Genomic DNA, 17,273 nt, shown 5'->3' on the forward strand with positions numbered 1-17,273 from the left:
TATTGAAAACAAAATAAAAGATAAACAAAAGAAAAACAGTAAAGCTCTTACTGCTATCTAGAAAAAGGAAATAAATCATAAATAGTTTCAACCACCAGCTATTTCTCTGGGTCACAATGAAAATGCTACATTTCTGTAATAAAAAGTGAAATGTCATATAAAAGATACAAAAAAGAAACAGCAAATATGCAATTGTTTAAGCTCAGTATCAGAGTAGTTACTGCCATTTTGAAGCAGCCAGAGGTCAGATTGTTTGCCAAGCCCTCTCAAAGGAGAAAATACTCAGGAGAGTTAAAAATATTATATTCACATTCACATTCACACACACACACTTACTTTAAGGTAAAGGTTTCAGAGGAATGAAAATAACTTGTTATGGAGATTCCCACACAAGCATCCTTGCACCTCCCAATCAAAATAAGAGCCACTGGAATTGCAACAAGCCTTTGACTGGCCTGAGTTTCCAGGATTAAAAGAAATTAGGGGTGTTATAGGCATCTGTATACACTAAGACTATATCTACACTGGCATGAATTTCCAAAAATGCTTTTAACGGAAAAGTTTTCCGTTAAAAGCATTTTCGGAAAAGCACGTCTAGATTGGCAGGATGCTTTTCTGCAAAAGCACTTTTTGCAGAAAAGCGTCCGTGGCCAATCTAGACGCGGTTTTCCACAAAAAAGCCCCAATCGCCTTTTTCGCGATGTGGCTTTTTTGCGGAAAACAGTACTATGCTATCTACAATGGCCCTTTTGTGCAAAAGTCTTTCGGAAAAAGACTTTTGCCCAAACGGGAGCAGCATATTTTTTCCGGAAAAGCACTGATGATTTTACATGAGATCGTCAGTGCTCTTCTGGAAATTCAAGCGGCCAGTGTAGACAGCTGGCAAGTTTTTCCGCAAAAGCAGATGATTTTGCGGAAAAACTTGCCAGTCTATACACAGCCTAAGGTTCCACAGCTGGAATAAGAAACAGAAAGCTACTGCTTGGGTTAGACTGCCAGGCTAAACTAAATCTCTCATAATCGTAACAGAACTCTGACAAAGCCAGGTTCTCAGGCCAATTTCAGTCCTATGTCAAGTCTTCCAAAGCTAGAACGGGTGTCTGACAAAATCAGGCTAGGCATACATTTAAATTGCGGTCAGCTTTATATCTCCTTAAGTGTACTACCACTCAGTTCCAGTCACAGAATTATAGAATCATAAAAGATTAGGGTTGAAAGAGATCTCAGGAGGTCATTGAGTCCAGCCCCCTGCTAAAAGCAGGACCAATCCCAACTAAATCATTCTAGACAGGGCTTTGAACCTCTAGGGATGGATATTCCACCACCTCTGTAGGTAACCTGTTCCAGTGTTTCACCACCCTCCTTGCAACATAGTTTTTCCTAATATCTAAACTAGACCTCCACACTGCAACTGGAGACTATTGCTCCTCATTCTTTCATCTTTCACCACTGAGTACAGCCTCTTTCAAGCCTCTTTGGAACCTCTCCTTATGGCAACTGAAGGCTGCTATCAAATTCCCCCTCACTCTTCTCTTCTGTAGACTAAATAAGATCAATTTCCTCAGCTTCTCCTCAAAGTCATGTGCTTCAGCCCCCTAATGATTTTTGCTGCCCTCCACTGGACTTTCTCCAATGCGACCACATCCTTTCTGTAGTGGTGGTGGTGGTGGGAGGGACATTGGATGCAATAATCCAATGCTGTGCTGAATAGAAAACAATAATCACTTCTGTAGGTCTGCCTACAATGCTCCTACTAATGCTCCCCAATATGCCATTAGAATTCTTGGCTACAAAGGCACACTACTGACTCATATCCAACTTTTCATTCGCTGTAAGCCCCGGAACCATTTCTACAGAACTGCTGCTTAGCCAGTACTTTTGGTCAAATCCTCCAATTGGTTTAAGTCACTCCAGTGTATCTACCTTCCCCCCTAGCTTAGTGTCATCTGCGAACTTGCTGAAAGTGCAATTCATGCCCTCATCTAGGTCATTAATAAAGATGTTGAAGCAAACTGTCCCCAGATCTGACCCTTGGGGTACTCTACTTGGTACCAACCACGAACCGGACATTGAGCCATTGATCACTACCCATTCAGCTCAACAATCTAGCCAGCTCTCTGTCTACCTTACAGCCCATGTATCCAATCCATACTTACCTTGCTGGCTAGAATACTGTGGGAGACTGTATCAAAAGCTTTGCTAAAATCAAGGAATATCACATCCACCACCTTTCCCATATCCACAGAGCCAGTTACCTTGTCATAGAAGGCAATCAGGTTGGTCAGGCATGAATTGCTTTTGGTGAATCCATGTTGACTATTCCTGATCACTTTCCTCTCTTCCAAGTGTTTCAAAATGGATTCCTTGAGGATCCCCTCCATGATTTTTCAGGGGGTTGAGTAGAAACTGACCAGACTGTGGTTTCCAAGATTGATCTTCTTCCCCTTTTTAAAGATGGACATATTTGCCTTTTTCCAGTTGTTCAGGACCACCCCCGATCACCACACGTTTTCAAAGATAACAGACAATGGCTCTGCAATCACATCAGTCAACTCCCTCAGCACCCTTGGATGCATTAGATCTGGCCACATGGATTTGTATATGTTCAGCTTTTCTCAATACTTCTTAATCTGTTTTCTCTCCTCTGAGGGCTGCCCACCTCCCCCCCCCCCCATACTGTGCTGTCCGATGCAAGTCTGAGAGCTGACCTTGTCTGTGAAGACAGGCAAAAGCATTGAATATTTCAGCTTTTTCTACATCATCTATCACTAAGGGCTATGTCTAGACTGCAGGCTTCTTTCGAAAGAGGCTCTTTCGAAAGCATCTTTCGAAAGAACCTCTTTCAAAAGATCGCGTCTAGACTGCAGGCGGATCTTTCGAAAGAGAAATCCGCTTTTTCGAAAGAGAGCACCCAGTGAGTCTGGATGCTCTCTTTCGAAGACGGCCTCTTTACATTGAAGAACGCCTTCTTTCGAAAGAGGAACTTTCGAAAGAAGGCGTTCTTCCTCATGAAATGAGGTTTACCGCCATCGAAAGAAAAGCCGCGTTCTTTCGAAATAATTTCAAAAGAACGCGGCTTGAGTCTGGACGCAGGGGAAGTTTTTTCGGGAAAAGGCTACTTTTCCCGAAAAAAACCCTGAGTCTAGACACGGCCTAGGTTACCTCCCCCATTCAATAAGGGTCTCTCACCTTCCCTGACTACCTTCTTATTGCTAACGTGCCTGTAGAAACCTTTCATTGAATCATAAGGCTGGAAGAAACCTCAGGAGGTCATCGAGTCCAGCCCCCTGCCCAAAGCAGGACCAACTCCAACTAAATTATCCCAGCCAAGGCTTTGTCAAGCCAAGACTTAAAAAGCTCTAGGGATGGAGATTCCACCACCTCCCTAGGTAACCCATTCCAGTACTTTCTTGTTACCTTTCACATCCCTTGCTAGCTGCAGTTCCAATTGTGCTTTGGCCTTCCTGATTTCACTCCTGCATGCGCGAGCAATGTGTTTATACTCCTCCCTAGTAGTTTGTCCAAGCTTCCACTTCTTGTAAGCTTCCTTTTTGTCTTTAAGCCCACCAAAGATTTCACTGTTAAGCTAAGCTGGTTGCCTACCATATTTGCTTTTCTTACTGTACATTGTGATGGTTTGTTCCCGTGGCTTCAATAAGACTTTTTAAAAATACAGCCAGCTCTACTGGCCTCCAAAAAAGCCTTAGAGACAAGTGCCATTGGAGTATTGTCTCTAGGCATGGTCCTTTCTGAAAACCACTGTCCTGGAAACCTGTGGTGAAACCCTGGGATACACCAAGTGAAGGAACCAGGATTGGTTTGATACTAATGGTAAGGAGATCCAGGACCTTACTGATGTTAAACACAGAGCATTTGAAGCCTGGAATAGCAACTCCTTGTCTCAGCAGAAGAAACACGATAAGATTGCCAAGGCCAAAGTCCAACGAAGAATTAGAGTCCTTAAAAACAACTGGTGGAGAGACAAAGCAAAGGAAATACAGGCCTATGCTGACTTCAACAATAGTCATGAGTTCTTCAATGTTGTTAGAGCAATTTATTGACTGTCAAAACAGGGTGTCAGTTTTTTGTGATCAGCAGATGGGACATTGCTTATTAAGACCAAAGATGGCATCAACTGCTGGTGGCTGGAACACTTCAGCCACCTGTTCAACCGTGACACAACTGTCGATGACAGCATTTTCAATGTGATCACCAGTCTAGCTGTCCGTGTCAATATGGATTGTGAACCTTTCATCTGTGAGATCCAAGCAGCCACTCAAAAAAATTAGAGACAACAAGACAACAGGCACCGATGGAATTCCCGCTGAGATATTCAAGGAGGGAGGATCATCCCTGTTATCATGCCTATACTCCCTCATTCTGATGATCTGGAGAGAGGAAACCATACCAAGTGAGCTCAAGGATGCCATCATAGTGACCATCTTTAAGAACAGTGACAGGATGGTCTGCAAAAGCTACCGAGGGATCTCTTTGCTCTCAACTGCAGATAAAATTCTTGCCTGAGTCCTTCTGAACCAACTTCTTCCTCTGGCTGAATAAGTCTTTCCGGAATCACAATGCGGCTTCCGGCCAGGGCAAGGAGAAAGCCAATGGGTGTGGAAGAGCACATGGCCCGGACAGAGACATCTCTTAGAGGAAGGTCTATTAATAGAGATGCTCTATGTTCTAGTCAGGAGGAGAGGATGGAAGTATGGGTCAGATCAGGTGAGACACAATCAAATGAAAAAGAATCTAACACATCAGGAAATAGCAGACAGATACTGACAAATTTTTAAAGTGCTTATACAAAATGCTAGAAGTCTAAATGATAAGATGGGTGAACTAGAGTGCCTAGTTTTAAAGGAGGATATTGATATAATAGGTATCACAAAAACTTGGTGGAATGAGGACAATCAGTGGGACACAGTCATACCAGGATATAAAGTATATTAGAAGTACAGAACAGTTAGTTCTGGTGGGTGAATTACATGATATGTGAAAGAAAATGAAGAATCAAATGAAATAAAAATCATAAATGAATCAAACTGTTCTATAGAATCGTTATGGACAGTAATTCCATGCTGTAATATGAAGATAGCAGTATGGATATATTACCGCCCACTTGGTCAGGATAGCGATAGTGACTGTGAAATACTAAGGGAGATTAGCAAGGCTATACAAATTTTAAAAAAAATCAATAATAATAGTGAGATTTCGGCTTCCCACATTCTGACTGGGTACACGTCACTTCAGGACGGGATGCAAAGATAAAGTTTTTTGACACTGCTTCTTGGAGCAGCTGATTCCAGAACCCACAAGAGGAGAGGCAATACTTGATTTAGTCCAAAGCGGAGTGAAGGTCTGGTCCAAGAGGTGAAGATAGCTGAACCACTTGGAAATAGTGACCATAAGGGATATAAAATCTAATTTAATTGGTTAAACTTAGTGCTAACACCATGATTAACTGATTAAAGGGAAAGTGTGAGGGAGGGGCAAATCCAGTGGAGGCAGGAGTGGCTCCTTCATCCACTAGGGTCAGGTTAGAGAAGCTCCTGCCACCGGCAGAGGCTGCTCCATGATTTTCCCGGCTACTGCATGGTAGCTGCCCCAGCCAGCCCCCGTATGGACTGGGAGCCAGCAGAAAACATGAGGGGCCTGGCAGAGTTGGAGTAGCCCTCTGCCTACGGCTGGGCCATGGGCGGTGATGGGAGAGGTACTACTTCTGGCTACTGGTTAATTGTTACGTGGCAAGCATTACCCATTAACGTTGATGCTTACCTGGTAACTTTTTAACCTATTACCTGTTAACATCCCTAGTAACCATACTATAATCATATGTAACTTCCCTGTGGTCGGAAAAACAGCATAGCAGCCCAATACTATGGCATTTAATGTCAGAAACGTGAACTACACAAATATGAGGTTAAACAGAAATTTAAAAAGGAACACTGCCAAAAGTAAAAGCTTTCCACTGGGTGTGGTCCTGCTTATACGGTTTGTTGGAGGAGGCTTTAGAGGCTCAGAAAGACCATTAAAGGGGGACCCAGAAAAAGGTGGTCTCTGGTATTTTCAGCACCTCAGTTGGTAAGCCAGAGGGTCCCAAGTTGTCACAAACACACAAAAGACCAAATTTCAAGGGGGGAGATCAGAATTCATAGTCCATGACTTATTTGTTATAGCTGTGAATTTGGTAAGGCCCTATGAATCTGACATTCTTAATCAAAGCGTTGGTCAATCAAGTTATTCTGCTAATTAGCAGGGTCTACAACATCTGATTTTTCAAAGGAATAATTCAGCTTCATTTTGTGTTTCACTGTCTCATTATTGATTACAAGTAATATAGATATAGATAAATACATACATACATAAATACTCTCTTTGCTTCAGTTTTCATGGCTGAGGATTTTAGGGAGATTTCCAAATCTGAGCCATTATTTTTAGGTGACAAATCTAAAGAATTGTCCCAGATTAAGGTGTCGTTAAAGGAAGTTTTGGAACAAATTGATAAACTTCATAGTAACAAGTCACCAGGGACCAAAGGGCATTTACCCAAGAGTTCTGAAAGAACTCAACTGTGAAATTGCGGAACTATTAACTGTGGTTTGTAACCTATCCTTTAAATCATCTCCTGTACCTAATGACTGGAAGACAGCTAATGTTCCACCAGTATTTAAAAGGTGATCCTGGCAATTATAGACCAGTAAGTCTAACATTACCAGGCAAATTAGTTGAAATTATAGTAAAGAATAGACTTGTCAGACACATAGATGAACATATTTTGTTGGGGAAAAGTCAACATGGTTTCTGTAAAGGGAAGTCATGTCTTAATAATTTACTAGAGTTCTTTGAGGGGGTCAACAAGCATGTGGACAAGGATGGATAACGTGTACTTAGATTTCCAGAAAGCCTCTGACAAGGTCCCTCACCAAAGGCTCTTAAGTAGAGTAAGTTGTCATTGGATGAGAGGAAAGGTCTTCTCATGGACTGACAACCAGTTAAAAGACAGGAAACAAAAGGTAGGAATAAATGGTCAGTTTTCAGAATGGAGAGAGGTAACTAGTGGTGTCCCCCAAGGGTTCATATTGGGACCAATACTATTCAACATATTTATAAATGATCTGGAGAAAGAGGTAAACAGTAAGGTGGCAAAATCTGCAGATGATCCTAAACTGCTCAAGATAGTTAAGACCAAAGAAGAGCATGAAGACCTTCAAAAGGATCTCACAAAACTAGGTGGTTGGGCAACAAAATGGCAAATTAATTTTAATGTTGACAAATACAAAGTAATGCACATTGGAAAAAATAATCCCAACTATACATACAAAATGATGGGGACCAATTTAGCTATAACCACTCAAGAAAGAGATCTTGGAGTCACTGTGGATAGTTCTCTGAAAACATCTACTCAATGTGCAGTGGCAGTCAAAAAAGCAAACAAAATGTTAGGAATCATTAAAAAAGGATAGGGAATAAGACAGAGAATGTCTTATTGTAGAAGTACAAATCCATGGTATAGCCACATCTTGAACACTGTGTACAGATGTGGTTGTCTCATCCCAAAAAAGATATATCGGCATTGGAAAAAGTTCAGAAAAGGGCAACAAAAATTATTACGGGTTTGGAACAGGTCCCATATGAAGAGAGATTAAAAAGACTGAGACTTTCATCTTAGAAAAGAGGAGACAAAGGGAGGATATGATAGAGGTCTATAAAATCATGCATGGTGTAGAAAAAGTGAATAAGGAAAAGTTATTTACTTATTCCCATTACTTAAGAACTAGGGGTTACAAAATGAAATTAATAGATAGCAAGTTTAAAACAAACAAAAAGGAAGATTTTCTTCATGAAGCACAGAGTCAACCTATGGAACTTCTTGCCAGAGGATGTTGTGAAGACCAGGACTTTAACAGGTTTCAAAAAATAATTAGACAAATTCATGGAGGTTAGGTCTATCAGTACTTATCAGGTAGGATGTATAGGAATGGTGTTCCTAGCTGAGCTAGGTGGACCATTAGTTTGAACCAGTGTGGCTGTTCTTATGTTCTTAAGATTCAAATTAACTGACAATATTTTGTTAGAAAAAAAACTGTCCCCCCGGTACAAAAGTTTGGCCAGGCCGCTCTTGCTATTGTGGGCTGCAGTACTCCTTGGGAGAAACCAGCTGCACCCTTCCTGCATACCATTGCCTTTAGAAAAAGGGAAGGTGTGAAAAGTGGAAAATAGCCTTAGACTCTCCCACCCATCACCTTGGCATGAGAACTGTGGGGCTTACCTGGTCGCATAAACCTGCACAGTTTCGGCCCAACCCCTGGGACACAGACCCCCACTTGGTGACCGTTGGGCCATATGTGGTAATATGCAAACGCAGGAAAGCAATGTGCAGACCTCGAGGAGGTCTTCGCAACACACGTACCACTGTGCGTGTGCCTTCCTATATACTTCAAAGCACTGACGGCCTGATCAACTGACCAGACACCTCCCCCGATTCTCGGGCGTAACCAAGGCCTTCGCAACCGAACCGATGTCTTTGACATGTTCCGTGTGCTGTGTAAGTTGGTATGTATAATTTGATTTTATTTGTTGTAAATGCTTGGTGTTGTAGTTGTTTTTGGTAGTACATAGAGTTTGTTATCACTTATTTAATTAGTGTAGCTGGATATCTTTAGAATAGAGACTATTCCCCTTGCCATTCCCATCCTTATATTTCTGACACATTTAACTAGAAATCGTAGAATAAATATAATAAATACTGTAAATTCATTATTAACATGGTCTATTAAAAATGTTAGAATAAATACTATAAATTCATCACTGTCATAAATAAATATCTTTTATTTGCTAAAACGGTCCACCTGGTTCTGTCCTTCCCCCCTTGGGTATGCATCATCGGACCTGTGGTTCTCACAACATATTTCAGACACCAAAGACAAAAAATACAGTATTTTGTTTTTCTGGTGATTTACACTTTTTACAGTGGTGCCAATAAAAAAGGCTTTTTTTTCCTTCCTCAACAAGCCACGAAGACATAATTGAAACAACACAGAAAAAGAAAAGATAGGCATCCTATTTTTTATACAGTCATTTTACTGATCAGAAACACACTTCCAGCCTGAAGCAAGTTTAAAGAACTCACAATTTTGGATATCTAAAAATTGGAATTTGTGCATATCCTGATCAGGGTTTACAAAAGTTATTTGCAGATGCAAATCACAGAATTTTGCATATCCCAAATGGCAAACCGCAAAAACATGCCAACTTCATACAAACTTAAATACAGATTTTATAAATATAGCTCTTTATATTCTGTGGTGAATTTGGTGATATTACCTTGCTGTTCCTCCAGATCCATGTCAAGTCGTCGAATAACCTCATTAAAATGATTGATTTTTTCTTTTATTTCTGTCAGCCTAATGATAAATAATAAAATTTGGAGTTAAAAATGAGCTATTAAATAGGTTAAATATTAAACAGGTTTTAAGAAACACTATGAAGAAAAGGATCAGAATACAGGCAGTCCCCGGGTTACGTACAAGATAGGGACTGTAGGTTTGTTCTTAAGCTGAATTTGTATGTAAGTTGGAACTGGTACATATTGTAGGGGAAACTCTAGCCAAACATTTCTCCAGAGCTCAGTTTTATTCTCCCACACCTCACTTCCTTCAGTCCTTTATTCTCAAGCTGAGGTGTCTGCTGAGAAAAGCTGCTCCACATCTCCCTGGTCTGCTGGGGAGGGGGCGCTAGCTTCGCATCTCCCTGGTCTGCTGGGGGGAAGCAGCTAGTGTGGGGTTGCCTCACCCCGTTTGTAAGTAGGGATCCGATGTAAGTCGGATCCATGTAACCCGGGGACTGCCTGTACAAATAAACAATGTATTACTAACAAAAATAATATAATAATGTTATTGTCATTTTAACACTAATTTGTATGGCATCTCTCAGTGTACAAAATGCATTGTTTCCGACTTGTTTTGAATTAATTTTTTGTCTCTTTGTGAGAAATATAATCACTACATTGAAACCTAATCAGTGTTGTGTTACTATAAGGTTCCCTCTACTGGTTGTTATACAGCTTTAGAGATACAATGTAAATGGCATAATGTATTTTTATTTAAATAAAATTCTCTGTATAGTAATAATGAAGACACAGAAAACATGGTAAAGTGTGTCAGAATAAGAAATTAAATTACATTCAGAAGTTCTTCTGTAATTCTCAATTACAATTTTTTTAGCTACCAAGAATTCTATTTAAGCAACTTATCAATGTTTAAAAATAAACCCACAAAAAGCATGTCACTGTGAACCGTATAAAAAATTGTACACCATAGTTTCCATAAGATTTAAAGAGTAAAACATTTTCTAATCTTTCATACCTATTGTTTGTTGAGATGTGTTGCACATGTCTGTTCCACTTTTGGTGTGCACATATACGATGCAGTCTCCAGAATTGTTTTCCCTTTGGTGTTACCTGTCAGTGTTGCTCGACTGCCCTCTGCTGCTAGACCCAACCAACCCTAAGTACTCTGTTCTTTCCTTCCAGAAACTCTGATGCATAGTGGTAAAAGGGTAGGTCATGGAAAGGATATGTGCAACACATCTCTAAGAATAACAGTTACTAAAGGTTAGTATCATTTTTTTCAAGTGATTGCATATGTGCATTCTACGCTTGTTTATTTCCAAGCTATTAAATAGGCAAAGGGACCAGAATTCACCTAGGCATAGGCTGTAGTACAGAGCGACCAAATTTGGGTGATGATGTAAGGAGACAAGAAAATTTGCACTGATCACCAGATTGGTACTATGCAAATGTCCAGGATAACAATGTGCACCAGGAATGTCATTGAAGAGATCTTAGTTTAGGGTACAATCTTTCCAGGCCTTTAAGGAATTTGTCATATCACTAAAAAAAACCAGAAGTGTTATCCATCTGAGGGAGGAATGAAGATATTGCTGCCAGGTGAACCTTGCTAAGGAAATCACTAAGCCTTCCTGTTCCTGATTCTGGTGTAGTTAAGTGTTTGTTGGATAGATGAATAAATCAATGAGACTCCAGTTTAACATGCCAAGAGAGAGAAATAGAGAAATTAGTCACTCTGTGCAGTACGGATTGTTCTTCAAGATGTGTGTCCCCATGGGTGCTTCACTGTTGGTGTTGGGCTCATCCCAGCACCATGGATCGGAGATTTTTACAGCAGTGTCCAGTTGGGCTGTGCATGCGCAAGAGGCACTTGGAGTTCCCACCTTTGAAGTTAGCGCACGCAGACCAACTCCCCTCTGTTTCTTCTTTGATGCCCTCCTTGCAATTTATTAATGGTCAAAGAAGCAGGGAAGAGGGTGGGTAGTGGAGCACCCCAGGGGATACACATCTTGAAGAACCTTACAGCACAAAGTGAGTAACTTCTCTTTCTTCTTGGAATGGTGTCCATGTTGTTGCTCCACAGTTGATGACTGTGGAGCAATTCCCATTTAGATGGTAGGTGGGCTATGACTAGTTATTGTGGGCTGTGGAGAGCCGCAGTAGCCACTGTGGGCATCCATTGTTGAGCATGGTGGAAATGTGTAGTGCTTCATAAAGGTGTGATTAGATGACCATGTGGCTGCTTGACGTATTTCCTGGAGTGGGACTCTGCTGAGGAAGGCAGTTGATGTTGCCATCACTCTGGTGGAATGAGCTTTGGGAGTTGTCAGTAATGCTCTATTCTGGAGTGAGTAGCAAGTGGTAATACAGGATGTTATCAGTTTTGATATAGGTTGGGAAGAAAGTGGATTTCCTTTGGACCTTTCAGCTAGGGATACAAGCAATCTCTGTGATAGTGAAAAAGGATTGAGTCCTGTGCCCGTCTCACATCAAGGGTACGTCTAGACTACAGGCTTCTGTCGACAAAGCGCGTCCAGACTACATTGAGTTCTGTCGACAAAGCAAGCTGCTTTTGTCGACATGGTAGTCTGGACACAAAGGACAGTTTCCATTCAATAACACCTTCTGTCGACAGAAACTCTGTCGACAGAAGGTGTTATTCCTCGTAAAATGAGGTTTACATACGTTGACAAAACTGCTGAGTTCTGTCGACGTTATGTCGACAGAACTCAGCGGTAGTGTGGACGCAGGTATAGTTTTGTCGACAAAAGTCCACTTTTGTCGACAAAACTCTGTAGTCTAGACACACCCCAACAGTCTGCAATATGGCCTTGGTCTAGGAGTGATGTGGTTTCGGATAGAAGATGGAAAGGACTATTGGGTCTCTGATATGAAATTCGGAACCAACTTTGGGTAAGGAGGAGTGGTGAGGTCCTAGAATGACTTTATGTTTGCAGAAAGTGGTGTATGGAGGCGAGGCCATGAGAAATGCCAGTTTGCTAATCCGCCTTGAAGATGTGATTCCAACAGGAAGAGCTTTTTAATGGTGAGAAAGTTAAGTGATGAAGTTGCCATTGGCTCGAAGGGTGGTTTTGTGAGTTCAAGTTCTAAATCCCATGTGAGAGGTATGGGTGTCCACAATGGGTGAAAGTTCTATAGGCCCTTCCAAAACCTCTTGGAGTTGGGGTGGGCAAATATGAAGAATCCATCTACAGGGGAGTGAAAGGCCATGATCACGGCCAGACAAAGTCGGAGTGATGACAGAGATAAATGCTGATGTTTCAGGTGCATGATGTATTCCAGGATCAAATGGAGCGGAGCCATAGCTGGTTGAACTCCTTTCTGGGTACACCACTATGTGAACTGTTGCCATTTGCGAGGGTGGTTTGTATTTCGTGCAGCAGCACAATTCTTACTTATTGCAAGCACTGTTGCTCTGATTCCAAAAACCAGGTAGATACCATGCTGTCAGGTGAAATGCTTGCAGCTGGGGATGAAGTATTTGCTCTGGGAGAGGAGGTCTGGGCAGGACAGAAGTGGGCAGAGAAGTCATAGAAAAAGTTGATAAAGACATGGAAACCATGTCTGCCAAGGCCAAGCTGCAGCTATTAGAATTACATGGGCCCCATTGTCTATCTTTTCTGAGAACTCTGGGAATCAGAGGGATAGGAGGGAAGGAATTTAACTGGTGAGTATTCCATGGAAAGAGCATTGCGTCCCCCATGGAGTTGTGCCCTGTGCCCACTCTGGAACAGTACTAGGGGAATTTGGAATTGTGGCTGGTTGCAGAGGTCTGTTTGTGGTCAACCCCAGAATTGGAATAAATCATGGAGACCTGATTGTGCAGCTCCCATTTGTGCTCTGTGACAAAGTGGAGGCTGAGGATATCCGTCATGGTATTCTTTTCCCCAGGTAAGTATTCTGCCATGATGGTTATATTGTGTTGGATACACCAATTCTAGAGCTGAATCGCCTCTCCACATAGAGAATGGCATCTGGTGCCCCCCTGGTGGCTGACGTAGAACATCATGGTCATATTGTCAGTGAGGATACGCACCGAAGAGCCCTGAATATGTGAGAGGAAATATTTGCACACGCTGTGAACTGCTCGAAGCTCGAGCAGGTTAATGTGGAGCCCAGACATATTGTTGGTCCATTTTCCTTGTGTATACTATTGTTGGAAGTGGGCATCCGAACCTAGAAGTGAGGCATTTGTGGTGATTTGTTTGGATGGTTGCTCTTAGTGGAAGGGCACCCCAGTGTAGAGGTTCTGTGCCTGGATCTACCATAGCAAGGAAGTAAGAACTTTCGGCGGAGGCAAAACGTATCTGTGGATGTGGTGCTTGGTTGGTGTATACACTATGGCATCCAGTGTTGGAACCATCGAAAGAGCAGTCTGGTATGTCAGATGACATATGTAGTGACTGCCATATGCCCCATGAGTTTGAGACGGGTTAGAATGGGAATGGTTGGGCTGGTGGTCATGAATGTCACCAGGCTTTTTATATTGTTGAAACATTAATTGGGGAGACAGGCTTGTGCTGTCGTAGAATCTATGTGAGCCCCTATGAACTATAGGGATTATGAGGGGGCGTAGAGTGGAAATTGGTCATTGATAATGAACCCTCTAGACTAAAGGAAAGTCTTTGTGAATCTGATCATGTCCCTTGTGATCTGTTTGGAGGGATGTTGGATGAGGCAATCATCCAAATAAGGGAAGATTGTGATGCCTTTTCAACAGAGATGCGCCACTGCAACTGCGAGGGTCTTGGTGAAGACTCTGTGGGCAGAGTGGAGTCTGAATGGGAGGACTCTATATTGAAAATGGTCAGATGCTACTGTAAATTACAGAAAACTTCTGTGTGTAGGGGGTATTGTGATATAGAAGTATGCATCTTAGAGGTCGAGGGCTGCAAACCAGTCTCCCTTGTCCAGTGCGGAAATAATCATAGTGAATGTGACCATTTTGAAATGCTGCTTGCGAAGGTGTGTGTTTAGTTGATGGAGGTCTAAGAGAGGTCTCCAACACCCCTTCTCTTTCCGGTGAGAAAGTAAAATAAGTTTGAATAAAAACCTCTCCCTTGCTATTGTTTGGGGACTCGTTCTACGGCTCCTATGTTGAGATGGTGTTGGACTTCTTGGCGGAGCAATTTGTCTTTATCAAATGGCAGGTCTTCTTCCTTAGCCTGGAAGTCCTTATAAACTCCAGCTGTTTGAAGCCAGGATGAGTGTGTCATTACTATGGAAGGCCCTTGCTGTGGTGTCAGCAGCATCAAGGGCCATCTGTAGAGCTGTTCGAGATATAGTATACCCCTCTTTAATGACGGCTTTGAGGATAGGTCTCCTATCTGCTGGGAGATGTTGCAGGAATTCTATTAGTTTTGCATAGTTGTCAAAGTCGTGATTCACAAGTAGGCCTATGTAGTTAGCTATGTAGTTTAAGGGTTAAGGAGCAGTACATTTTCCTCCCAAACACATCAAAGCATTTGTAGTCTTTGTCTTGTAGTATATTTGTTTTATATTGAGGATTTTTAGACCTTTGATTTGTAGCATCTAGCACTAAAGAATTGGGTTGAGGGTGTAAGACTAAAAAGTCAATGCCTTTGGGTGGAACAAAGTATTTCCTATCAGCCATTTTGTTGGGTAGGGGGACTGTGGCTGGCATTTGCTATACTTCATCTACTGGTTCAAGTATCACCTTGTCTAGAGGCAGCGCAATTTTGGTTTTTGTAAAGGGATGGAGGTTCTTTAAAAGCTTGTGCTGCTTTTCCTGCACTTCGATAACACAACCTCCTGATTGGCGGCCACCCTTTTGAATAAATCTTGAAATTGTTTCAGATCGTCACTAGGTGAGGGATCGTCTGGGATAACTGTTTCATCAGGTACAAAAGACAAATTATCGTTTGGTGGCATCTCTGATAGTTGGATGGCCAGATCATCCTCAATCTGCCTTTCCTTGAGGTCTCTGCTCTTTGATGGAGAGTGTGATGGATCAGAGTGTTTAGACAGCAGTGATCTCTGAATGGGTGTGGAAGGGGCAGTGGAGCTGTGCCATAGTGCCCAATAACCAGGGCTCACCGAGCCGCGGCCAGCCCCACTCACCAGCCGTGCGGTTCAGCGCGCTGCACATGCGCTGATCATGCTGCGGCACCGTGCCAGGCTATAATCTACTCACCTATGGCAGGGCTCGACAATTAAGGTCGACAATTAAGGTATAGGGGGACTATCCGCTATGATGCCGAGGGTAGTACTGCCAATTGGGGTGCCATGGGGGTATTGGTAGTGCCATAGCCTGTGTGCCCCGTATGATGCATGCGTTTCTGTCTGTGTTGTGAAGAGAAAACACTCCTTGTATCACACTGACTGAAGTGCGATAATATAGATGAGCATGGCGAGGGCAGAGAGCCTCTGCTTGATAAGGGGCAGTGAGAATGGTGCTGTGCTGAAGACTTGGTTCCTGTTTTTCTGTCATTCATTGGCAGAGTGTGTGTTTTGCATGGTAGGGTTGCTGGTTTATGTTGTGGTGTGGAGTCCACTGGTAAAGACATCAATGCTGTTGGAACCCCGGGAGATGTGGGATTACTGTGAATTGTGAAAGGGCACGGGAGACAGCGCTGGTGTCGTCGGCGCCACGGGTGCTGGCAGTGCTGGGGGTGCCTGTGTTGTTTCGGGGCCCGTGGTAGATGCCCTTTTAGATGGCTGAGGAGCCAGTTTTGCAGCCTATTAGTGAAGAGACTCAAGATTTTTCAATGCCTGACATGCCTGGTTCATCTCCCTTACTTATTCATGACGGGAGGGAGAGGGCTGGTATGGGCTTTGATTTTGAACATACTTTCTGCAGTGAAGGGCTTGAGAAGTTCTTCTGAGGGGATGTCGTCCCCGAGCCCTTCTACAGATGGGGGTGTAGGGCTTTATCTGTGGATAGCATATGTATTCTGAGTTCTCTATCCTTGTGAGCTCTGGCTGTCAGACTGCGACAATGGATGCATTTTTGTGAAACACGCCTCTCTCTCAAAGTGTATGCATACACAATGGCCATCAGAGGCTGGCATGGAGTCCTGGCATTTCTCGCATGTTTAGAAGCCGGGAGAGGCCGGCATGTCATCTGGTGGCAGACTATGCACTTGTAGCTGAGAGTGTTATTTATGAGTAAAGCTGCCTCTCTTTATATAATTAATTATTAATTATTATTATTATTTGTGGTTTATAGTTTTCTGTGGCTTGTTGCTGTGTGGCGGTAAACTGTTGTTCTGACTAACTATATGCAAGCTGAAGTAAAAAAAACCGTGGCTTTTGTTCTTTGTTTTTTTGTAATTATTAACTAACAGAAAAAGATAGATCAGGAACAGGTACGTCTATACTATCTAGCTAAAAAAATTGTTTTTCTCCCGCAGAGACTGTCCAGTTTGTCCAATATATATAGCAGTGGGGAATCACTGGCATAGATCAAATTACTGGATGTGCAGTCAAATGACCTTTTGATTTGGTAGCTTATGTTTTTGGCTTCAGTGATGAATTTGCTTGTATAGATATGTGGGCAGTGTTGGCATTGCGTTTGGTTGCAGGGTTGGGTTTCTGGTTATGATGTGGTCATGTGGCATGGTTACCGGAGAGAATTTGTTTCAGGTTGTCTGTAAGCGAGAATAGGCTTTTCTCCCAAGGTTTCGGAAAGTGAGGGATCATTTTCCAAGATGGGTTGTAGACTGTGTATAATGCACTGGAGGGGTCTGCCTATAATCCACAACTCAGACTTCTCCAGTGAATTATGCAGAAAAATTTATAGTCTCTTAATTCATTGCACAGTAACTGCATGCATCATTCTGGGTTACTATTTCATCCAGCATTTCCTAAATTTTAGGGTATATCCACAAAGGAGTGCAGAACAAAAAGAGCTAGGTAAGGGGGCATGGACAGGTGTCAC

The 17,273-nt window shown here is 42.4% G+C and overlaps 1 protein-coding gene across 5 annotated transcripts in view; it reads right to left on the reverse strand.

Moving 5' to 3' along the window:
- The window catches only part of IFT74 (intraflagellar transport 74), a 122,053-nt gene that overhangs the window by 53,317 nt on the left and 51,463 nt on the right, over positions 1-17,273 (reverse strand). For all 5 annotated transcript variants that reach the window (XM_006127246.5, XM_006127245.5, XM_075931462.2 and 2 more), the window contains one exon: positions 9,328-9,407. In XM_006127246.5, coding sequence (XP_006127308.2) covers positions 9,328-9,407 — 80 coding nt within the window. The remainder of the gene's footprint in view (positions 1-9,327; positions 9,408-17,273) is intronic.

Source organism: Pelodiscus sinensis, chromosome 6, assembly GCF_052426305.1.
Source record: "Pelodiscus sinensis isolate ZL-2025 chromosome 6, ASM5242630v1, whole genome shotgun sequence".
Classification (NCBI taxonomy): Eukaryota; Metazoa; Chordata; order Testudines; family Trionychidae; genus Pelodiscus; species Pelodiscus sinensis.